This window comes from Myxine glutinosa, chromosome 8 (assembly GCF_964187855.1).
Source record: "Myxine glutinosa chromosome 8, kmMyxGlut1.1, whole genome shotgun sequence".
Lineage (NCBI taxonomy): Eukaryota > Metazoa > Chordata > Myxini > Myxiniformes > Myxinidae > Myxine > Myxine glutinosa.
In genome coordinates this window covers 78,110,282-78,135,238 of record NC_136268.1, presented here as the reverse complement: position 1 = coordinate 78,135,238, position 24,957 = coordinate 78,110,282, and the positions used below count along the sequence as shown (strand labels likewise).

The 24,957-nt window shown below is 45.3% G+C and overlaps 1 protein-coding gene across 6 annotated transcripts in view; it reads left to right on the top strand.

The window, feature by feature from the left end:
• LOC137412007 (formin-binding protein 1-like) overlaps positions 1-24,957 on the top strand; it is a 167,878-nt gene that overhangs the window by 104,260 nt on the left and 38,661 nt on the right. For 4 of the 6 annotated variants that reach the window (XM_078783424.1, XM_078783423.1, XM_078783422.1 and 1 more), the window contains exons 9-10: positions 9,865-10,068; positions 21,035-21,226. In XM_078783424.1, coding sequence (XP_078639550.1) covers positions 9,865-10,068; positions 21,035-21,226 — 396 coding nt within the window. The remainder of the gene's footprint in view (positions 1-9,864; positions 10,069-21,034; positions 21,227-24,957) is intronic. The other 2 variants (XM_078783425.1, XM_078783426.1) reach the window with 1 other exon arrangement.

The window sequence follows — 24,957 nt, the reverse complement described above, 5'->3', positions numbered from 1 at the left end:
CAATGAACCACAATGAAGCATTTTTCATACGCCTCCCACATACACCCTACGGGGACCTGAGTTATACTGATTCTGTGGTGTGTTTACGGTTATTTGCCTGAAGGGCAAGATTGAACCTAGAACCAGCTCTCAGCCGATGAACCTCAAAATGCAAAATAACTGTTTGGATAGCCTATTTGGTAATGTTGGGTTTGTACTGCAATTCATTGCCTCTTGGCAATATCTGATAGATATGGCCTGATGGATGGTGTGTTCGTGAGGGAAATATAATTTGTGGTGAAATTAGCTGCTGTAGGTTTTTCTTTTCTTTTTAGGAAAGGCAGTTCCTTATAAAACAGTCAACATGCATAGTAAAGGCTGGAAAGTGTGTTTATTGGTGTACATTCCGTTAGCATCTCCACTGGTCTCCACACGCACACACGCATCTCCATTCGTCTCCGCATGCCAGAGATGTCAACAAGACTTGATCCAAGTCTCAAGTTAAGTCTCAAAAGTCACCATAGTATTACTTCAACTTGTGCCCCTTCAAGTCCCACATTTACTTGTAAACCTTGGAGTCCAAGAACCGCCTTTAGAGGCCTTCCTGCCGCCAACCCTTTTAGTCGCCTCTTGCGACACACAGGGAATTACCAGTGAACTGGTACTCAATTTGCCGACCTCAGAAGGATGACAGGCGGAGTCAACCCCCCCTTGGAGTACAAGCTATCAAGGAATTAAGAAACTGGGCTTGTATATTCTGAAAAACTGCTTAACTTCAGTTTTATTTGTCAACTTCATACAGTGGGCATTTTTTGCTTTGTTCCCAAGAAAAATAAATTTATGCTAAATATACTTCTCATATCTAGTGTACCTACTGGAACATATGTACATGAGACTAGTCAGTAACCTCAGCTTATGCTTAAATGGTTTACACATATAACTAAAGCATTTATTGTGGACCAGGAAAGGAGATTTTAATAATTTAGTCGTATATTTATTATGTACGTTAAAATGAAACGTATAATCAGGAAGGAAGGCGGGGAATTGGGAAGGGGGCAGGACACTGGAAAACGAGACATAACTTATTAACTTCAATTGGTGTACTTTAACATAAACCGTACTTTTTAATGTTTTCTTTTTTAAAAGACAAGTCGTGATATAATTTACAATTATTGATGGAGTTTAAATAATCCAAGTCAAATGACCTAATCACAAAATTATTTTATAAGGCCGGGACTTGTACGCGGTTAAGTTTCCCTGATTTGACACGAATGTCGATGACATGGTTTGAATAAAGTGACGATGACATGTGCTTCTTACGTTGGTAAGACTGGGGCTTGCCACTTGGACATGGTGTGCTTTGTGCTGTCTGAAGAGTGGACACTCCTTTTAACCTGAGTGGAGAACGGTATGCAACCCAGCGGCTGTGAGCTCTGGCACGCTGCACATGTACAGTATACATTTACAAGGTATACAGTGCCCTCCATACGTGTTGGAACAGTGAAATTTTGTTATTATTGCTATATACTGAAGAAATTTGGATTTGAGATTAAAAGATGAATATGAGGAAAGAGTACAGAAGGTCAGCTTTCATTTCTTGGTTTTTCTATACATATATGTTTTACCATTGTAGAACAATAGCACTTTTTATGTTCAATCCCCCCATTTTGGGTAAGCATAAGTATTGGAACAACTGACTGACAGGTGTTTCTTGGTGCATTGATTGTTCACACAAAAAAGAGCTGTGGATGTCTAGTGTTGGTTTTAGCCTTTGCTTTTGCCTTGGGAGTCAGCCTTTGGAGTCAGTAGGCATAAACCACCATGAAGACCAGAGTACTGTCTATGAAAGAAAAGCGACCAATTTGGAATCTGAAAGAACAGAAGAATTTAATTTATCCATAGCACAAAAATGGGGCATCGCAAATACAACAATTTGGAATATCTTGGAAAAGAAAGAAACCACTCGTGTACTTGGCCGACCCTGGCATTGCATATTGCTAAGGAAAACAACTGAAGTTGATGAGAAAAAAATCATCACAGCTGTGAAGAAAAACCCAAAAGCAACTGTCAGTCACATCAACAACAACCTCCAGAGTGCAGGCGTGAAAAATATCGCAATTTCCTGGTCGCAGAGGTCTTCGACAGCATAATTAGAAGGGCTACACCACAAGGTGCAAACCTCTTATCAGCACCAAAAATAGAAAGGCCAGATTAGAATTTGCCAACAAGTACGGAGGTGAGCCGGTAGAGTTCTGGAACGAAGTTTTCTGCACAGATGAGACCAAGATACACCAAGATACATTAAGGTGTGGAGGAAAGGCAAAGGTGTGGAGAAAGGAAGGAACTGCATTTGATCCAAAGCATACTACCTCATCTGTGAAGCATGGCTCACTCATCTTTATTGATGATGTAACAAATGATGGCAGCAGCAGAATGAATTTGGAAGTGTACAGAAACATTTTGCCTGCCTATGTACAAGAAAATGCCTCCAAACTCATTGGGCTGCACTTCAAGACAATGACCCAAAACATACTGCCAACACAACCAAGGAGTTCATCAGGGGGAAAAAGTGGAAGGTTTTAGACTGGCCAAGTCAATCTCCTGATTTAAATCCAATGGAGCAAGTATTTCACTTGCTGAAGAGGAGACTAAAGTCAGAAACCCCCAAAACAAACAACAACTGAAAATGGCTGCAGTAAAGGCGTGTCAAACATCTCAAAGGAAGATACCAAGAGTTTAGTGATGTCAAAGGGTCACAGTCTCGATGCAGTTATTGCATGCAAGGGATGTGCAACCAAATACTACCTATTATATCACTTTAATTTACCTTAAGTTAATCTGTTCCAATATTTATGCTTACCTAAAATAGGGGGACTGAACATAAAAAGTGTTATTGTTCTGCAATGGTAAAACATATATACATAGAATTACCAAGAAATAAATTATGGCCTTCTGGACTCTTGCCTCATATTCCTCTTTAGATCTCAAATGCAAGTTTCTTGAGTATATAGCAATGATACCAAATTTGACTTCACTGTTACAATAATTATGGAGGGCAGTCACTGTATGTTGTTATTGACCGAACCGCTCATGCCGACAACTGAAAATAATTTGCCATTTATTTAAAATCCCGTTTTAAGTCCATTTATTCAACAATTATTTTCAGAACATTGTGAACAAGTCATTATTAACTCAAATTGCACGTTATTCACAAGCAAGTCGCATGTCCTCGGACACCAAGTTCCAAGTCTGAGTGTCGAGACAATTTCGTTAAGTGCGAGTCAAATCACAAGACACAAAATTTTGCGACTCAGGTTGAGACACAAACTCTGCCACACACGCGCTTCATCCTTCTTCCACCCCTCCTCTCAGCACCCCCCACCCCGTATGCTTCAACCCAACCACACCCCCTCCCACATTGCCCTGCCCCCCCCCTGCACACGTCACTCCTCCCCCCCACAATCTTCACCCCTACACCCCGCACGATTCACCCCCCCCCCCTGCACGCTTCATCCTCCCTCCACGCTTCATCCCGCCTGCATGTTTCATCCCCACTGCATGCTTCATCCCCCTTGCACGCGTCATCCCCCATGCACGCGTCATCCCCCTTGCACGCGTCATCCCCCTTGCACGCGTCATCCCCCTTGCACGCGTCATCCCCCTTGCACGCGTCATCCCCCTTGCACGCGTCATCCCCCTTGCACGCGTCATCCCCCTTGCACGCGTCATCCCCCTTGCACGCGTCATCCCCCTTGCACGCGTCATCCCCCTTGCACGCGTCATCCCCCTTGCACGCGTCATCCCCCTTGCACGCGTCATCCCCCTTGCACGCGTCATCCCCCTTGCACGCGTCATCCCCCTTGCACGCGTCATCCCCCTTGCACGCGTCATCCCCCTTGCACGCGTCATCCCCCTTGCACGCGTCATCCCCCTTGCACGCGTCATCCCCCTTGCACGCGTCATCCCCCTTGCACGCGTCATCCCCCTTGCACGCGTCATCCCCCTTGCACGCGTCATCCCCCTTGCACGCGTCATCCCCCTTGCACGCGTCATCCCCCTTGCACGCGTCATCCCCCTTGCACGCGTCATCCCCCTTGCACGCGTCATCCCCCTTGCACGCGTCATCCCCCTTGCACGCGTCATCCCCCTTGCACGCGTCATCCCCCTTGCACGCGTCATCCCCCTTGCACGCGTCATCCCCCTTGCACGCGTCATCCCCCTTGCACGCGTCATCCCCCTTGCACGCGTCATCCCCCTTGCACGCGTCATCCCCCTTGCAGGCGTCATCCCCCTTGCAGGCGTCATCCCCCTTGCAGGCGTCATCCCCCTTGCACGCGTCATCCCCCTTGCACGCGTCATCCCCCTTGCACGCGTCATCCCCCTTGCACGCGTCATCCCCCTTGCACGCGTCATCCCCCTTGCACGCGTCATCCCCCTTGCACGCGTCATCCCCCTTGCACGCGTCATCCCCCTTGCACGCGTCATCCCCCTTGCACGCGTCATCCCCCTTGCACGCGTCATCCCCCTTGCACGCGTCATCCCCCTTGCACGCGTCATCCCCCTTGCACGCGTCATCCCCCTTGCACGCGTCATCCCCCTTGCACGCGTCATCCCCCTTGCACGCGTCATCCCCCTTGCACGCGTCATCCCCCTTGCACGCGTCATCCCCCTTGCACGCGTCATCCCCCTTGCACGCGTCATCCCCCTTGCACGCGTCATCCCCCTTGCACGCGTCATCCCCCTTGCACGCGTCATCCCCCTTGCACGCGTCATCCCCCTTGCACGCGTCATCCCCCTTGCACGCGTCATCCCCCTTGCACGCGTCATCCCCCTTGCACGCGTCATCCCCCTTGCACGCGTCATCCCCCTTGCACGCGTCATCCCCCTTGCACGCGTCATCCCCCTTGCACGCGTCATCCCCCTTGCACGCGTCATCCCCCTTGCACGCGTCATCCCCCTTGCACGCGTCATCCCCCTTGCACGCGTCATCCCCCTTGCACGCGTCATCCCCCTTGCACGCGTCATCCCCCTTGCACGCGTCATCCCCCTTGCACGCGTCATCCCCCTTGCACGCGTCATCCCCCTTGCACGCGTCATCCCCCTTGCACGCGTCATCCCCCTTGCACGCGTCATCCCCCTTGCACGCGTCATCCCCCTTGCACGCGTCATCCCCCTTGCACGCGTCATCCCCCTTGCACGCGTCATCCCCCTTGCACGCGTCATCCCCCTTGCACGCGTCATCCCCCTTGCACGCGTCATCCCCCTTGCACCCGTCATCCCCCTTGCACGCGTCATCCCCCCTTGCACGCGTCATCCCCCTTGCACGCGTCATCCCCCTTGCACGCGTCATCCCCCTTGCACGCGTCATCCCCCTTGCACGCGTCATCCCCCTTGCACGCGTCATCCCCCTTGCACGCGTCATCCCCCTTGCACGCGTCATCCCCCTTGCACGCGTCATCCCCCTTGCACGCGTCATCCCCCTTGCACGCGTCATCCCCCTTGCACGCGTCATCCCCCCTACACGCTTCATCCCCCTTGCACCCCTCATCCCCCTTGCACGCTTCATCCCCCTTGCACGCCTCACGCCCTTGCACGCCTCACGCCCCTTGCACGCCTCACCCCCCTTGCACGCCTCAACCCCCTTGCACGCCTCATCCCCCCTGCACACCTCATCCCCCCTGCACGCTTCATCCCCCCTGCACGCTTCATCCCCCCTGCACGCTTCATCCTTCCTGCATGCATTCCATCCTTCCCGCGCACCTTCTATCCTTCCCTCGCACAATCCTTCCATCCCCCGCACACTCTGTCTGTCCCTTGCACTCTCCATCACCATTCCCTGCACACTCTGTCCACCCCCCTGCACTCTACATCACCGTCCCCCGCACGCTCCATGCATCCACCCTCCCACCCCTACACTCTCCATACTCCATCCTCCCCCAGCATGCTTCATCACCAATCCGTCCCTCCTCGACACACTTCATCCCACCTCGTCACATTTCATCGCCTTGAACTCTACTTGCTTCAACACCACCAACCCCCACATACTTCATCCACACCCTGCCCCCCACCACCATACGCTTCAGCTTCAGCACCTCGTTCACTTCATCCGCCTGCTCGGTTCATTCCCCAGTTCGTTGAATCCCCAAGCTCGGATCGTCTCCCAGCTCAGTTCGTTCACCGGCTCGGTTTATCCTCCACCTCACTACATCCCTCGCTCACTTCATGTCACTCTCTGACGTCACTCTCTGATGTCACTCTCTGATGTCATTCTCCAATGTCACTCTCCGATGTCACTCTCCGATGTCACTCTCCTATGTCACTCTCCGATGTTACTCTCCGATGTCGCTCCCTAATGTTGCTCAGCGATGTCACTCCCCGATGTCGCTCCCCAATTTTGCTCCCCAATTTTGCTTCCTCACTCTCTGATGTTGCTTCCTTGTTATCTGATGTCGTTTCCTCGCTCACCGATGTCGTTCCCCGATGTCGCTCCGTCGTTCCCCAATGTCCTTCAGTCATTACCCGATGTCCCTCAGTTGTTCCACGATGTCCATCCGTTGTTCCCCGATGTCCCACAATCATTCCCAAATGCCCCTCCATCATTCTTATATGTGCCTCCGTCGTTCCCCGAATTGCCTCCGTTGTTCCCCGAATTGCCTCCGTCGTCCTCCGAATTGCCTCCGTCATTGCCCGAAATGCCTGCGTCATTCCCCGAAGTGCCTCCATCGTTCCCTGTTATCTCTCCATCGTTCCCCGATGTCGCTCCGTCGTTCCCCGATGTCGCTCTGTCTTTCCCCGATGTCGCTCCGTCGTTCCCCGATGTCGCTCCGTCGTTCCCCGATGTCGCTCCGTCGTCCCCAATGTCGCTCCGTCGTTCCCCAATGTCGCTCCGTCGTTCCCCGATGTCTCGCTCTGTCGTTCCCCGATGTCCCTCAGTCTTTCCCCGATGTCCCTCAGTCTTTCCCCGATGTCCCTCAGTCTTTCCACAATGTCCCTCAGTCTTTCCACGATGTCCCTCAGTCATTCCCCGATATCCCTCAGTCATTACCCGATGTCCCTCAGTTATTCCACGATGTCCATCTGCTGTTCCCCGATGTCCCACCGTCATTCCTCAATGCACCCTCCGTCATTCTTATAGGTGCCTCTGTCGTTCCCCAAATTGCCTCCGTTGTTCCCCGAATTGCTGAATTGCCTCCTCATTCCCCAATGCCCCCTCCGTCATTCTTATAGGTGCCTCCGTCGTTCCCCAAATTGCCTCCGTCGTTCCCCAAATTGCCTCCGTTGTTCCCCGAATTGCTTCCGTTGTTCCCCAAATTGCTTCCGTTGTTCCCCGAATTGCCTCCGTCATTGCCCGAATTGCCTCCGCCATTGACCGAAATGCCTCCGTCATTGCCTGAAGTGCCTGCGTCATTCCCCGATGTGCCTCCATCGTTTCCTGTTGTCTCTCCATCGTTCCCCGATATCCATCCGTCCTTCTCCCCCTTCTCTATTTGCTCTTTTGCCCCTTTGTTATCTGGTCTCCCACCCCTTTGTTATCTGCTGTCTCGCACCTTCGTTATCTGCTCTCTCACCCCTTCGCTATCTGCTCTCTCACCCCTTCGCTATCTGATCTCTCACCCCTTCGCGATCTGCTCTCTCGCGCCTACGCTATCTGCTCTCTTGCCTCTTCGCTATCTGCTCTCTCACCCCTTTGCTATCTGATCTCTCACCCCTTCGCTATCTGATCTCTCAGCCCTTCGCTATCTGATCTTTCGCCCCTTCGCTATCTGATCTCTCACCCTTTCGCTATCTCATCTTTCCCCCCTTCGCGATCTGCTCTCTCGCGCCTATGCTATCTGCTCTCTTGCCCCTTTGCTATCTGCTCTCTCACCCCTTCGTTATCTGATCTCTCACCCCTTCGCTATCTGATATTTTGCCCCTTCGCGATCTGCTCTCTCACCCCTTCTCTATCTGCTCGCTTGCGCCGACACTATTTGTTCTCTCACCCCTTCGCTATCTGCTCTCTCGCCCCTTCGCTATCTGCCCTCTCATGCCTTCGCTATCTGCTCTCTCGCGCATACGCTATCTGCTCTGTCGCCCCTTCCCTATCTGCTCTCTTGCGCCTACACTATCTGTTCTCTCGCCCATTTGCTATCTGCTCTCTCACCCCTTCGCTGTCTGCTCACTCACCCCTTCACGGTCTGCTCTCTCAGCCCTTCGCTATCTGCTCTCTCACCCCTTTGCTATCTGCTCTCACCCCTTCGCTATCTGCTCTCACCCCTTCGCTATCTGCTCTCTCACCCCTTCGCTATCTGCTCTCTCGCCCCTTTGCTATCTGCTCTCTCGCGTATACGCTATCTGCTTTCTCGCCCCTTCGCTATCTGCTCTCTTGCCCCTTCACAATCTTCTCTCTCACCCCTTCGCTATCTGCTCTCTCGCCCCTTCACTATCTGCTCTCTTGCGCCTACGCTATCTGCTCTCTCACCCCTTCACTATCTGCTCTCTTGCGCCTACGCTGTCTGCTCTCTCGTCCCTTCCCTATCTGCTCTCTCACCCCATTTGCTATCCCCTCTCTCTTGCCTACGCTATCTGCTCTCTCGCCCCTTCATTATCTGCTCTCTCTCACCCCTTCGCTATCTGCTTTCTCGCCCCTTCGCTATCTGCTCTCTCGCCACTTCACTATCTGCTCTCTCGCACCTATGCTATCTGCTCTCACCCCTTCACTATCTGCTCTATCGCCCCTTCCCATCTGCTCTCTCGCGCCTGCACTATATGTTCTCTCGCCCCTTCGCTATCTGCTCTCTCACCCCTTCGCTCTCTGTTCTCTCACCCCTTCGCTATCTGCTCTCTCACCCCTTCGCTATCTGCTCTCTCACCCCTTCGCTGTCTGCTCTCTCACCCCTTTGCTATCTGCTCTCTCACCCCTTCACTATCTGCTATATTGTGCCTACGCTATCTGCTCTCTCCTCCCTTCCATATCTGCTATCTTGTGCCTATGCTATCTGCTCTCTCGTCCCTTCGCTATCTGCTCTCACCCCTTCACTATCTTCTCTCTCTCGCCCCTTCGCTATCTGCTCTCTCTCACCCCTTCACTATCTGCTTTCTCGCCCTTCGCTATCTGCTCTCTCGCCCCTTCACTATCTGCTCTCTCGCACCTACGCTATCTGCTCTCTCACCCTTTCGCTATCTGCTCTCTCGCCCCTTCACTATCTGCTCTCTCGCCCCTTCACTATCTGCTCTCTCACCCCTTCGCTATCGTCTCTCTGACCCCTTTACTATCTGCTCTCCCGCTCCTTTGATATCTGCTCTCTCGCCCCTTCCCTATCTGCTCTCTCTCGCCCCTTCGCTGTCTGCTCTCTCGCCACTTCGCTCTCTGTTCTCTCGCCACTTCGCTATCTATCCTCTCGCCCCTTCGCTGTCTGCTCTCTCGCCCCTTCGCTATCTGCTCTCTCGCGCCTACGCTATCTGTTCTCTCGCCCCTTCGCTATCTGCTCTCTCCCCTCTTCGCTATCTGCTCTCTCACCCCTTCGCTATCTGCTCTCTCGCCCATTTACTATCTGCTCTCTCATCTCTTCTCCTTTGTTATTTTGCTATCTGCTCGCCTCTTTCACACTCGACTCTCATCTCTTCTCCTTTGTTCCTTCACTCCTTACTTAGTTATTTTTCACTCTCTCCTCCCTGCTCTCTTCTATTTTAGGAAATGGTAAAAATATAAGAATGGTAAAGCACATAAAGTGCACTTGGGATATAGATTTGGTGGTATTTAAGTTTGTTTTATACTTGCTTATTATCTTAATTTTGACCCCGATTGGCAATATTGGCTTAATGACTTTTTCATAACAATGGACTCTTATCACTGCACCTTAATCTTTCTTGCTGTGAGCTAATATGTATCATCCTTCTCTATAGGATGCTGCTGCTATTGTGGAAGCCCACAAATCTGGTTTTCAGCGCCCATCTGATGTCGAGTTTGAAGATTTCAGTCAGTTCATCAGCCGAACACACTCTGATAGCAGTCTGAGTGTGGGCAAGCCCGATGGCAGCCGCACTGACAGCAAGTCTGGCCTGGGTCGGAGCAAACCCAAGCTGTGGCCTTTTGGCAAGAAGCACAAGGTGTGAGTGGTATCACTGAGGAATTGTTGGGGAGTGCAGGGTTTAATGACTTTTTCATTAAAAGGGGGGGGGGGGGGGGGGGGGAGGTGCGGATGAGGCGATGGAGGTGTTTAATGACTTCTAAATAAGAAAATGAAATCTCACTGTGATACAAGAGAAATAGGTTATGTATGTGTATATACTGTAGATGAATATATATATATACTGTATATATATACATATATATATATATATATATATATATATATATATATATATATATATATATATATATATGTATATGTATATGTATATGTATATATATATATGTATATGTATATATATATATATATATGTATATATATATATATATATGTATATATATATATATATATGTATATATATATATATATATATATATATATCAGTCACTATGCGACCTTCATATCATCAGTGGGGAACCGCCAGCAAGGTGTCCCATACAGCTGCTGCTGCACCTTGCTGGGAGCGATAAGCACCGCCTGCCACACGGTAACATTATCTCTGGTATCCACTCATCATATGGAGTCGACCTGGATGCGGTTGGGAGTTACTAATAATTGGTATCTGTAATCTGGTTCTCCAACCTAATGAGCGAACGTCATGACGTCATCGCCATGCATGTCCGCATTGCCTGCAAAGCTCCAGGGGAACCATCTAGCATTGCGTCATTATGGATTATAAATTCAGATACTGTCACAAGTGCATGCAAAACTCACAGTCTCACTCACAGTTGCACATGTGACAGTATCTGAATTTATAATCCATAATGACGCACTGCTAGATGGTTCCCCTGGAGCTTTGCAGGCAATGCGGACATGCATGGCGATGACGTCATGACGTTCGCTCATTAGGTTGGAGAACCAGATTACAGATACCAATTATTAGTAACTCCCAACCGCATCCAGGTCGACTCCATATGATGAGTAGATACCAGAGATAATGTTACCGTGTGGCAGGCGGTGCTTATCGCTCCCAGTAAGGTGCAGCAGCAGCTGTATGGGCCACCTTGCTGGCGGTTCCCCACTGATGATATGAAGGTCGCATAGTGACTGATATAAAAACCGAAAGGTTTACAGAGTTACAAGTGTATGGAAGGCTCACTGCGTTGCCCTGATGAAGCCCCAACAAGGGCGAAACCAGGTTGGTAACTGTGAGTTTTGCATGCACTTGTGACAGTATTTGAATTTATAATCCATAATGACGCACTGCTAGATGGTTCCCCTGGAGCTTTGCAGGCAATGCGGACATGCATTGCGATGATGTCATGACGTTCGCTCATAAGGTTGGAGAACCAGATTACAGATACCAATTATTATATATATATATATATATATATATATATATATATATATATATATATATATATATATATATATATATATATTTGATATGTGCTATGGATGTGTGCATGATATATGCTATTGCTAGGAAACATAATGTTTTGATTTATCTTTATTACTATACATGTTTGGACTGGCAGCACAGCCCAGGTGTACGCACACTCATCTGAGTTGTTTAGACTGGGTTTTCTAGCCTGGGTTTGATTTCCTGACCCAGCTATAAATCGTCGTCTTGGTGTTTCACAGGCAGTGCGTAGTGTCAATGTGTGTGCTCTTTCTCTGATGGATGTTAAAGTAGGTGTCCCTTTTTTTTTCTTTTTCTTTTTTTTTAATGCAAGATCGAGGCTCGTGTAAGAGCTAAATGCCCCTTCTGCCTTAGTGAAAGGTAGGTGAGCTATTCCTGGCGCAATGGCCAAATTCCAAATTCCTTCTCTTACCTGCAGGGGATACTGCATCAGTGGCACAGTTGAACTTTCAATAATCATGCACACGGCATCCATTGGCTGCATAGCAAATGACAATTATTTGTGTTTTGGTGTTGAAGAGGAAAATACAGTTTTTCTTATTTTCTGTAGAAAAATTTCCAAGGACCGTTTTAATGTTCTTTTTCTGTATGTGTGCAAATAACCAATTTATTATGCATCAATCATATGCTGCTTTTTGTGAGTAGAAGAGCAGTTGCAGGGGTGCATGCCCATTGGTTCGATTTTCCTCTGAGGTAAATAACTGTGCTTCGTGTGATTATTTAAAGGAAAGCACAAAATTATGAATTATGAATTCATAAAGTGCAGTGTAAGAGGAGGAGTAGGAGGAGGAAGAAGAGGAAGAAAAAGGGAACGGAAGGCAAACAGAAACACAAAGTAGTTAATTTTACAACACCATACACGGGCAATACAAAGGGCAGAAATTGCAGATTTCTATAGTTTGTCATTTTTTGTTTTGCCTTGTCAAATATATTTCGTTTTTTTTTGTTTCTTCCATGCTTGCATCGACATTCTTGTTGTCGAGGCTTGCAAAGCAGTGGCTGTGGCTTGTGGTCACATATGCATGCAAGTCAACTTGTTTTTAAAATTGTTCTTGTTCTTGTTCTCTTTGAAATTGCCTTTTTGCCACTTGACTGGTTTCCTCATTTTGCATTCTCCTTTTGTTCACTGAGTCCAACAGTTTTCATAATGATGACCTGAGGTACTTTGGCCTGTTTTAGCATGTACCCATGCATTTGCTGTAAAAATTGCCTTTTTCCATTTGATCTGTTTGTTGTGTAGATGTTTGTTTTCTATAGAATCATACAAATGTATGAAGTCTATTTGCCTTGATGCTCCACCATTATTGTATTCCAACAATATTGGTTTATCTTTAAGATATAAGAAAATACAAAGTACAGCCTTTGCTGTGCATCATGTCGTGACATACCAATTTAGATAAAAGCTACAAAAGCTGGATGTTCTTGTTATTTTCAGGAACACTTCCCTATTTAAAGTGTTTCTTCATCTGATTTGGCTCTTGCCTTGTATTTTGGCTTTTTCTTTGAATTACCTTTTCCATTTGGTGTAAATAATCCTTTCTAAAAAAGCTTACCCTCATTAATCTAGTTTCCAACAAAGTACTGATACCCATGACCTTCCGTCCTTTCCAATCTCATTCTTGGAAATGCTTTTCATTCTGTACATTGGATGATTCATCTTTCTTTTCTTTATTCTTTAATTTTCTTCCACTTCTGTAAAATGGGTACAGTGGAACCCCGACATTCGTGGGGGCTCCTTTCCTGAAAACTACCACAAATCCCAGAATGTCAGGGCAATGCTTCAGTGGGAAAAGGGATATAGGTTCACGGAGTTTCATGATTCATAAGGGAAATTTTTTGAAGTTCAATCTTACTATAATTCACCAAATGTCCGTCTGTCTGTTCAAAGGTACCGTAAAAACTGCTGAACCGATCACAAAGATATTTTGGGTGGATAATCCTGGGATCTCCAGGAGTAAAATAGGCTATTTAGTTTTCCCAATTTCAGCTTTGGTCTCCAGCATTCTCAGGTTTGGACACCCGCATAACATTCGCGTTCGCATAACGTTCATTGTGACGATGTTCTCATTGTGACGATGTTGTGACGATGTATGTGTTCACGGTAGTGTTTGACGTGACGGTGTGAACGTAATTTCGTAATGTTTTTCGTTTCGTAATCCTTTAATGAACGTTTAATGTTTAATGAACGTTTAATGCCCTTCGATGTCCGGGGCCGCATGCGCGCTACACTGGACGGGCCAGCGTGTACCTTGCCCTTCGCCGTCAGGCTCGGGTAGACCGCTGAGCCCCATCCGTGATGGGGACTGGGGCTTGAGACAGTGTCCCACGAACAAGGAATTCCCAGTAAGCCCGAGTCATCAGCTCGCGTTGATTAAGTCCCTGCCCTTTGTACACACCGCCCGTCGCTACTACCAATTGGATGGTTTGGTGAGATCCTCGGATCAGCCCCTGCACGGGCCGTTTTCGGCTCGTGCCGGTGCACCGAAAAGATGAGCGAACTTGACTGTCTAGAGGAAGTAAAAGTCGTAACAAGGTTTCCGTAAGTGAACCCGTGGAAGGATCATTATCGGGACAACATGATAGCGAGCGAGACGCGAGACGTACGTGGTACGTGATCGTCCATATACTGTTTAGCCATGTACTGTTTAGATTTTGATGATTTGCGTGTGATATGATTCAATGGATGTTTATATGAATCGTTTAAAATAAAAAAGCCTTCAATTTCTGATATTTTACCTTTTCATTTGGGCTTCCCAATTGAAGCCCCGCCCGTAGGGCGGGTACTGTTGCTAGTAACATAAATGTGGATTAACATAAATGTTAATATTTACAGTTTCATTAAAAATGCTTACAAATAAAAATACTACAATTCCAAAAAAATTAGCTCACTATTTTACCGTGAGTGTAATTCATTTTATTGAAAATGACCCCTTTGTTTTTGCTTCGATCTTGTGGGATCCCCAAAGCACGTCTTTATCCCAGAAATAGTTGCCGTCTTAACTGATCAGAGTTTAAGCTTGAACGAAGATATGGTATTCTGTTTTGTCTTACGAAATTAGATGTTGAGTTTAAATTGCATAATTTTAAACATCCTGGCATCACAGTCCTTGTGCTAGAATTTCATTATATTTTATATCCAAAATAGAAGTTCATTTTTACTTACCGTACCATGATCCAGCCTCACTGATCAGCGTAAGATTTACACCATATATGATACTTTAAGCGTGTGTGGACGAAATAAATCATAAGACTTAAAACTAAACGGATATATAATCAAATAATCACTTGCGGTACGCGATCAAAAATAAATGATAAAATAATTATGCAAGAAACCAAGCAAACCCACTCCCCATGTCATAACTCATCTAGAATATTCTTCTCCCCTCCATCTTCCCCTCCTTATGGAGGGTTTTCAATGGTCTCCGTGAGCCAGTATTTTTCCTGAAACAGAAAATAGCAACAATGTTGGGGATCCGTGGGTGGGTGGGCATGATGTTTGCCCGCAAAAACTGTGAATAGCCAGAGCACTGGGGCCGCTAATGTAGAAGCAGGTAAAATTCTACAAAAAGCAAATAGGCAGGGTCCGCAAGTGTCGAATCCGTGAATGTCAGGATTTCACAGTACTTGCTTTTCATTTGGTTTGCAATTCCAAACTCTCATTTTCAAGAGATCTCAAAAAAACTTTAAGCTTTAAGCCAATCTTTTAACACATTGTAATGCACTTGATTATACTTAGTATGTACCTTTGGTGGAGGTTAAAATACCCCCATCGAAGATGAAATAACAGGAAAACTGGTCTCCCACCTGAAAAGAGTAAGTAACTCAAATTTTGACCCAGAGAGTTTGGAACAGACTTTCTGCAAGTGGTATGAGTTCCAGGAGACTTTGCTGCACATTCTTCTGACACAACCCATGGGCACAAGCACATGCAATAGACAACATGGCATCCTCAGGTTCAACCATAAGGTCTGAGGTGAGTGCCCTGTTCCTCTTTTTGTTTTCTTTCATGACACATTTGTTCCTCGTGTTTGTTTCTCTTTATCCTCCATCTGTGGAACTCTTTTTGTTAGTATTTAAATCCCACTCTTTCCGTTACCTCCTCACGTTTGCAGAATACCACTAATTCAGGTCAATCTCCATCCCTGTATGTGATCTCTTCCACCATCACTAACCTCAGCTATGTCTCCCCATCTCCTTTGCTTCTTCTCTCTCCTTTTCCTTAAATCCTCTTGTTGCTTCCACATATTGGATTACTGTTGCACTGTGTTGCCTTCATTGATCTTCTGACCTTCACTGTCACGTCACTCTTCCATAAGCTCAAGCCTTCCATCCAAAATAGTTTTTCGGATATAACTAAAAACGTAATGAATGAACAGAGAATTGAAACGAGGCACAACAGTCAGAAACTAGAACGACACTCGGTAGAGCGCATACTTCCGCAAGGCTTAACAGTTTATGCTTTGTATCCCACTGATAGGCCAGTCTGCATCTGGATCTGAACCAAAATCTAATCGGCTTGTTCTTGTCACCTCCCCAAGTCGTACATCTCGGTGGTGGAGGTAAAACATGAATACAGTACTTTGAACTTAATGAGATTATAAATAAAAAGATTTTGGAAGAATGAAGAAACTTTGAAATGGAATAAATTGTAATTTAAGGAAATGAAGAGGAGCACAAGCTTTAAACCTTAAAATTCTACAAACATGTATATGAGGTACTGAGATTTTTGCCCTAAAATATGACAATTTATCAGTATTCCAATAACACCAAAAGTAACCAAGACATGAACCAGCCCATTTATGGCTCGCCATAAGATCCAGTTTGCCTTCAAATTCATGAAAAGGCACCTGGAGAAGATTCGATTATTGTAGATGCACTCATATATGGTAATGAACTGCTCCACAGTAAATTGCCAAACTATTTGTAGTGTTTGGAAGATGAAAAAAATTCACCTAAGATAGCAATTTATGACGGGAGATAAACAGCCAATTGGTTGTGCACGTCTGAACAGCCGATCAGCCAATGAAACACCACACATAACTCCAACATCCAATCAAAATTATGCACTTTCTTAAAATAGTGGCACCACAGACAATTGTCGGAGAGGATTCAGCGCATTGCTCCTCATCGTAGGTTAATCCAGGTCATCTTCTAAATTCATCCACTAAATTCAGCAGAAAATGAAATGATTTCTCCGAGAGTCTGTAACTCAGGACAAATTTGATATTGTCATACTTATCCAGAGGATTTCATCTATCCTCGGAGATTCTCAATACATGTCGGCGTACTGCCCTATTCCTGTCCACTTCTGCCTCCTCTTGAACTTATTCAAACACTCCTAACACATCCATATTCACCGTCCCATGTAAATCGCCATCCCAGTAAGCCATGCAATGCTTGCTTCAAGGCTCTTAAACATGCCCTCGCCGATGTGTAAAAGTGTATTTGTTATTTAAACGCTTGTTATTAGGTTTTGATCCGCATTAAATAATCACTCTTCGGATGTGATTGGCGACTAACTGAACGGTTGATCATCGCACAATTAGCGATTCCACAAGTGTCTAACTCTTAAATGCCTTTCGTAAATTTGGCCCTGTGAGTCTTATGAGTCTTGCTGTTGTGTGTATTTATTTATATTTTGAATCAATGTTTTATTACAAAAGGAACCACCTTTAGAGGCCATTTTTCCCCGCGGAGCAGGGGTTGGCCTTTTTCTGGGCACTGTGGTCCCGTTTTTGAAGCAATGTTTTATGGCCGGATGCCCTTCCTGCCGCCAACCCTGTTAGTCGCTCCTTGCGACACACAGGGAATTACCAGTGAACTGGTACTCAATTTGCCGACCTCGGAAGGATGACAGGCTGAGTCAACCCCCCTGGCGTTAATTCAGCGATCAATCGGGATTCGAACCCAGGATCCTAGGATCCCAAGCCGGCACCCTAACCACTAAGCCAACACCAGGCTATGTTTTATTACAAAAGGACAAACGATAATAGCTAATTGTGTGATTAGCATACATTGTGCTGCATCATGTGGAGTATGTTAAAGTTTAATTATCCTGGTACATTTTTTTGGATATTGGGCCAACGGTGATGGGCTAGCTGGTGTTCTATCTGCAGACATCCAACTTCCAAACCACTTTTTAAATATCGTTTGAGGTTGTGGCAGCCTTGTACAGCTTCCAGGATGTACAAACAATTTGCTGTCTTTGTATTCCAGATTATAGACGAAAGGCTTGTATTTATGATAGTTTTCCAAGAAGTGACCTCCTCAAACCTAAAAAATGGTGTCAATCTGATTTTTCAATATAAATTTTCAAGAGAGAAGTCACTCCAAGGACACCAAGGAGTCGAACTGAAATGTTCGTTCTTTCACTATTTCAATCATGGGCATGAATGATAAAATTGGTGGGCGAGCTCTCCAGCTCATTTGACCTTATTTTAAAACCTGTTTTGAGGGTTTTGTGAGGTTATTTATTTTAGCATAACTATATTTAGCTGTAATTAGTGGAATCAACAAGAGGCATATTGGTAGATGTATGCAAACCACCCTGGGAAGCAGTTGAAAAAAGGTAGTTGTACACCGCTCCCTTCCTATTCCATCTCCAGGTGCTGCATAACGTCATCACCGAGCACTGAATGGGGCCCGGCAATGATGTGTGCCGAAAGGGAGTACTCAGTTTTCACTCTGTTTTTTTGTTTGTTTGTCCGGGCAATATCTCGGCCATCCTTTGAGCTAGCTCGGAAGCTGAAATTTGGGCACAATAGTGAGCATGTGCTTTGGCAAGAATGTTATTTTTTTATTTTTTGATCAATCATTTAATTGATTCATTACTCAATTATTATCGATTTATTTAGTATTTATTTATTTTCTTTCTCATCTGGGCAATATCTCAGGCACCTTTTGAGCTTGGAAGCTGATATTTGGACATGACATTGACCAAGTGATTTGGCAATAAAAGGTAGTTTTGATTTATTGATTTATTGATTAATCAACTAATCGATTAATTATTTAATAATTCGATTAATTAATTAATTATTTGTCAATACGTTACAGATGCAGATGAAAGGGTGGTAGTTTAGGTATGCTATTAGCCAATTGATTAAGAAATTAATTATTTTACGATTTTTATCTATTTATTTTAATTATGCAATGAATCAATCAATTTATTGTACACCTCTCCCTCACAATACCTTCTCTATGGGCTGCACGGCAGCATTGCCAGGCACCTTCGGCGCTCCGGCAATGCCGTGCGCTTGAGGATATGTTATTTATTTATTTGGCATTGGCATCGGGGTCGGGGAAGGGGGTGTACTTTGAATGTACAGGATGTGCAAACTTTGTATGGACTTCCATCTGCACTTGTTTCTGTTATTTCCATCCATTTTTCTGCCTCTTCACCAACACATACCGACACAGACCTTTGAGAAAGATTCTGTCTTGGAGAAATATGTCTTGAAGATTATACTGTATGTGTATACTCAGACCTTTTTTGAGTCTGAGGTCTCCAGCAATTAATAATGGAATCAGATCAAGTTAAAATGTAATTTTGAACTTACATTTTAACTTGATCTGATTACATTATTTGTATGCCATTTATAAAGTGTGCATTTATTTTCAATTTCATGTATGGATTTCCATGTTGGAGTGGAAATAACTTAAAAACCACATTTTAAACAGTTTGTAAACCTTGCCACTAGCACAGGAAACATTGTGTAAACAACCATGCAAAATATTTATCCATTCAAGAACCAGCAGGTCAGGGTAAAACGATAAAAGTTTGCAACCAAGAAATGGTCATTCAGATTGGCTGTCTGTTCCTGAATAATGTGACTGAGGTTAAATGTTTTTATTCCTGAATGTTTAACAACTAAATTAAGCTCGGTGACACTACAGAGAATGTTTTTAATGTGATGTAATTATCAGTAATGCACAACTGCTGTACACGCAAGCAGATGCTTGGTACTCACGTTTCCATTAGCCTTCACGAGGTGTCAAACGCTTTGCTGGGTCACCTCTATGGCGAGACATAAGTATCTGTCGTCATATGGTGAAACGTTTCATATTCTTTCCTAAGTATAGTAAGATCATGGTGGCCAACAAAAATAATGGGAAAAAAAAAATTAAAAACAACTAAAAAAGTATTTATCTAATGGTCATTATATTTAATTATTTTTTACTCAGACCAATATACAGGTTGGCCCATGTATCTATACACAATTTTGAAACCCTATAATTCTGTTTCTAAGAAACAAAATCAAAAACTTTTTAAAGGATATTGATACATATTTTATAGTTTATATAATACAAATTTTAGGTAAATCAACTAGGTTAACGCAACTCAACCAGCGAACATTTAAGACCTGAAAGAGTGGATTTAAGCAGCTTTCGGAGAAATGACAGTTGGAATGCAGCAGAATAGAAATGCCTTTAGAGGCCATTTTTCCCCGCAGAGCGGGGGTTGGCCTTTTTTGGGCACCGTGGTCTCCCTTTTTGAAGCAATGTTTTACAGCCGAATGTCCTTCCTGCCACCAACCCTGTTAGTCGCCTCTTGTGACACACAGGGAATTACCAGTGAACTGGTACTCAATTTGCCGACCTCAGAAGGATGACAGGCTGAGTCAACCCCCCTGGCGTTAATTCAGCAATCGACCGGGATTCAAACCCAGTATCCTAGGATCCCAAGACGGCACCCGAACTGCTAAGCCAACACCAGGCTTTTTGGAATGCAACAGAATATTGCTTGAAAATTAAATTCATAACTAATTTTCTGTCCATCTGATTTCAATAAAATTTGTACAATACAAACTTGAAATTTGTATCAATATCTTGCACAAATTTTGTTTTATTTTGTTTCTTAGCAATATCATTATGGAGGTTCAAAACTGTGGATATATAATTGGGCCACCTGGTACGTTAAATGCCGAGGTTGTCCCTTTCAGTAACATTAATAAATTGGATGTGTCACATTCTAATTGTAGTGGCAAAAGCGCCATTGCTCATATTGTGGCACTCTCTTACCTGTTTACGTTCATGGGGAGAGTTTAGATTACAGTCGAAACCTCCTTTTACCCCCTCCCCCCCTCTCCCAACACTCATCCCCACTCATAGTCCCTGACAAATGTTCACGCTGTATAAGGCATTCGGATATTTAGCCTCTTCTTGGGATATTATATGACTATTTGAATGTGACATCAAATTTAATGTCTGTAATCATATTTTTCCTTCTTCCTCGTATACAAACATAATTATTGATGAAGCTATTCTGGTGTTAAAAGTTGACATGTTATTATTATTTTAATATAGACACGTTTTGTTTCACTGGCATCTTGTGAATTTCGAAGCTTTTGCGTATCATTTGAAGTTTGGTCTGAGACCGATCTTTCCTACCTACTATGACCAATAGATTATTCACACCAGTTACCTTTAGCATGCAAAAAGTAATAAATGTTTACTTTGATTTCCTCTACATTTTCCTTGCAGTCTTCCTCCAGTCTCGGTCACAGTTTTCTCTTTTCTTCCTTTCCCTTTTTCTCCCTTCCTTTTTCTGGTCAATATTTTCCTTCCTGCTTTGGTTCTTCAGTTCATGTCTCTTTGGCGATCTCCTCGCCACCCTCCACCGCTGCCTCCACACAAGCAGCCCCCTCCCTTTCCCCAACCACTGGATGAACAAGCATCCCCGGGGCACCAACACCGGGAATTAGGCACTTGGCCATTCGACGTGGCATCCGCCACTAAGTCGAAGCTTCCCTCTTTTAGGAGTCTAAAGCGAGGGGTAAGTGTGATAACTGAAGGCATGGTGCTCAAGCTTTACTGAAAGCATTTAGATCATCAAACACATTGTAGCTTTTATATATTGCATTTTAAAGGGCAATTCCATATGACTGGTCACCGAACTAGACTTGCTGACTTGAAAATTATTTAATTATAAAAACAATGAGGGGCACAAAAAAAATTGCATTTGAACTATTTTCACTTTTTTCGTCAATTTAATCATTTTTATTGGTATTTGTACAGAGATGTGTTCCTTATAATGCTGAACCCATATATTCAGAAAACTGACTGATTCCTTCAGTCAGTCAGTCATTCCATTCCTACTGTTGTGCCATCCCAGAAGATGTGTACCTGTATATTACATAAGTGGTAAGTTGCTTTTATCAGACAGGAGTGGGAATTAGAGAGAAAGTAGTGTGATCATATTTTTACCTCTGCCACAGAAGGTGGTTGGAGGTTATGTTTTCACCCCTGCCTGTCTGTCTGTTTGTTTGCTTGTCTGTTTGTCTGTCTGTTTGTTTGCTTGTCTGTCTGTGAACAAGATATCTCCAAAAGTTGTGGACGGATTTTTTTTTTTTGTTACAACATCGAGGCTCGTGAAAGAGCTAACATTAATCACAAAAAACATAAAAGGACAAATAAAACATAATAAAGGGAGTGGGAGACAAGACGGGGAGAGAGAGGGAAGCACACAAGTACAACAGTAGAGAACAGGGACATCAGGAGATCTGTGAGAGGGAGAGGGCTTGGGGAGAGGGGGCAGGGAAGGGGGGAAGGTACCATAAAGCTTTCGTTTCAACAGCGTGAATCCGAGCTAGGTGTGAGGCAGGAGCCCAGAGGGGAGAGCAGCACTCCCTCAAGCTGCGGAAGAAAGCCTTGTATGTGGTGAGGACCTCAGGTGTGCCAAGGAAGGACTCCGCACGACGGAGAATGCCCAGTCGGCGACTAGCTTTGGAGGCCAGCTTGGAAAAGTGGTTTTCCCAAGAAAGATAATGGCAGATAGTGAGACCCAAACGCTTGAGTGACAGAACTTTGTGGAGAGGATTGTTGAGAATGTAGATTGGTGGGGTTGGCCAGATGGTCTTTATGGAGAGACATAGTAAGAGTGTGAGATTTGTCAGGATTGAAAGACATGTTCCACTTGTTTGACCAGTCTATGATTTTGTCAAGGTCTGCAGAGAGTGAGAAGGCTGCAGACTGCCAATCTCAGGGATGAGGTATGGAGCGGCAGAGAGTGGAGTCATCAGCAAAGAGATAGAGAGGATTTTCCAGAGAGTCGGAGAGATATTATTGATGAAGACCAGAAAATCACAGGGCCCAGAACACTGCCTTGAGGAAATCCAGCCTGAACAGAAAGGGGAGAGGAGAGAATTCCATTCAGGGCCACATGTTCACTGCGACCGGTGAGGAAGTCCTCAAGCCATGTGTGGAGGTTTCCATGGATACCATAAGAGGAGAGGTTGGTGAGCAGGGCGGGGTGCCAGACCATGTCAAATTGTCAAAGGCACGTGATATGTCAAGGGAGACAGCTCTGGTTTAGTGTTTGGCATTGAGGACCTCCATCCATTGTTGACACAGCAGAATCAGCATGTCCAGAGTAGAATGACCTGGTCTAAATCCAAATTGGTGATCGGAGATCAAGTCATTGGAGAAGAGGAAGGATTTGATATCCGAAACAATGATGGATTCCATGACGTTGCTGATAATTGGGAGCAGGCTGATTGGTCTGTGGTTGCAAGGATCTGTTTTTGCACCTTTCTTATGTAAAGCAGTAATGTTGGCTGATTTCCAAGCAGACGGCAGATGCACTTGAGCAAAAGAGAGGGTGTAGAGAACAGAGAGAGGGTGAGCTAGAGTGGCAGAGCAGGATTTTAGGACCCATGGGCTGATGCCGTCTGGTCCAGTTGCAGAATCAGAGTTGAGGTTTGACAGAAACTTCTCCACCTTGTCAGGAGAGAAGGACACAGAGTCCAGGAGCAGCTGGATACGACTGGGTAAGGTGGGTACAGAGAGAGATGGGTTTGGGACACAAGATTTTGAGGCAAACACAGAGTTGAAGCATTCATCTTTTTCACGTGCGGAGTCAGCTGTGTAGCCATTTGAGGTAAAGGAGGGAATGGAAGGGGAACAAACACCAGAAACAGATTTGAGCAGATGACATCAGGATTTGGAGGGAGGAGACAGGTTTGAGAGTTCAGTCTTGAGAGTAGAGAGATAGTTTCCTGGCTCTCCTGAGGGTGGACACACTGGTTCCGAGCTTTGTGAAAGAATGAATGAATGAATGATCGTTTTAAGGCCATTTTCCCCGGTAGAGCAGGGGTTAGCCTTGCGGGCCCCATGACAAACATGGTTCCCTGTTTGAGGCAATGTTTTTATGGCCGGATGCCCTTCCTGACGCCAACCCTTAGTCGCCTCTTACGATGCGCAGGGATACGGAGTACCTATTCTAAACCGGGGTACACACCGGGATCATTCATCCCAGCAAGCTGGTACTCAATTTGCCGACCTCGGAAGGATGACAGGCTGAGTCAACCCCCCTGGTGTTAATTTAGCAATTGACCGGGATTCAAACCCAGGATCCTAGGATCCCAAGCCGGCCCCCTAACCGCTAGGCCAACACCACCAGGATTTGTGAAAGGAATGGAGATTACCTTCCGTTGGATTTGCTTTCCATGAGGCAAAGGAAAGTTGTTTCAAGGCAACTGCCTCACCACACGATTCAGTGTACCATGGACGGGAAGAAGGGTATGACAACTGAAGACGAGATGGGATAAATCTGTGCATGAGAGAGAGCAATTTACTTTGGAAGAATTCTCAGGATGAGTTGATGTCAGAGGCAGAATAGATGGGAGCCCAGTCCAGATTATTATTATTTTGTATACAAGATCAAGGCTCGTGTAAGAGCTAAAATTTCTTTAAAATAATGATTTCTTTTAAATAAAATGATTGATGGCTGCTTGAAGACCGTGCCAGTCGGCTTGAGTGAAATGCCAGACTCGTCGACGTTGAGGAGGCTCTCTGAGAATGGCCAGAGAGATGTCCACTTTAACAAGGAAATTATCAGATGAGCCGATTGGAGCAGAAGAGCAGCAGACATTTGCAGGGAAGTTTGTCATAACCAAGTCTAGAAGAGAAGATGCTCCGTTGACTGAGATCCGGGCCGGGAAATTGACAGATTGTGTCAGTCCCAATGAGTCGCAGGAGTCCTTTGCTGAGGTGCCATGGCTGGTGTGAGAGGTTGAAGGAGTATGGTGAAAACTAGAATTGGAAAGGTATCGGCTGGAGAGGATTGAGATATGAAGGAAGTGGAGTAAGTGGGTTTGGGTGAAACATGGGATTTGGACAAAACGTTTTGAAACGGGATTTGCACGAATCTTGGTGGACAGGTTGGGTGTGTGACAAGCACGATTCGATTAGATTTTGGTGAAGATCTGAATATTGATACGGATATGAGAATTTTTTTTTTAAAGTGAATCGTCACCATTGAGTGATAGGGCTAAAACCAACATATAGGTTATCTTTGATTGTATAACCAACATACAGGTTAAATAACCAACATATAGGTTTGAGATACTTGGATATCTCAAATAGTTATGGATGGATTTGGCCGAAACTTGTTGGACAGATTGTGTGTGTGACAAGGAAGAATCGATTCAATTTTGGTGAATATCTGGATACGGATCCAGCTCGTAGAAATTTTAAAGTGATTCTTCACCATTGGGAGATAGGGCC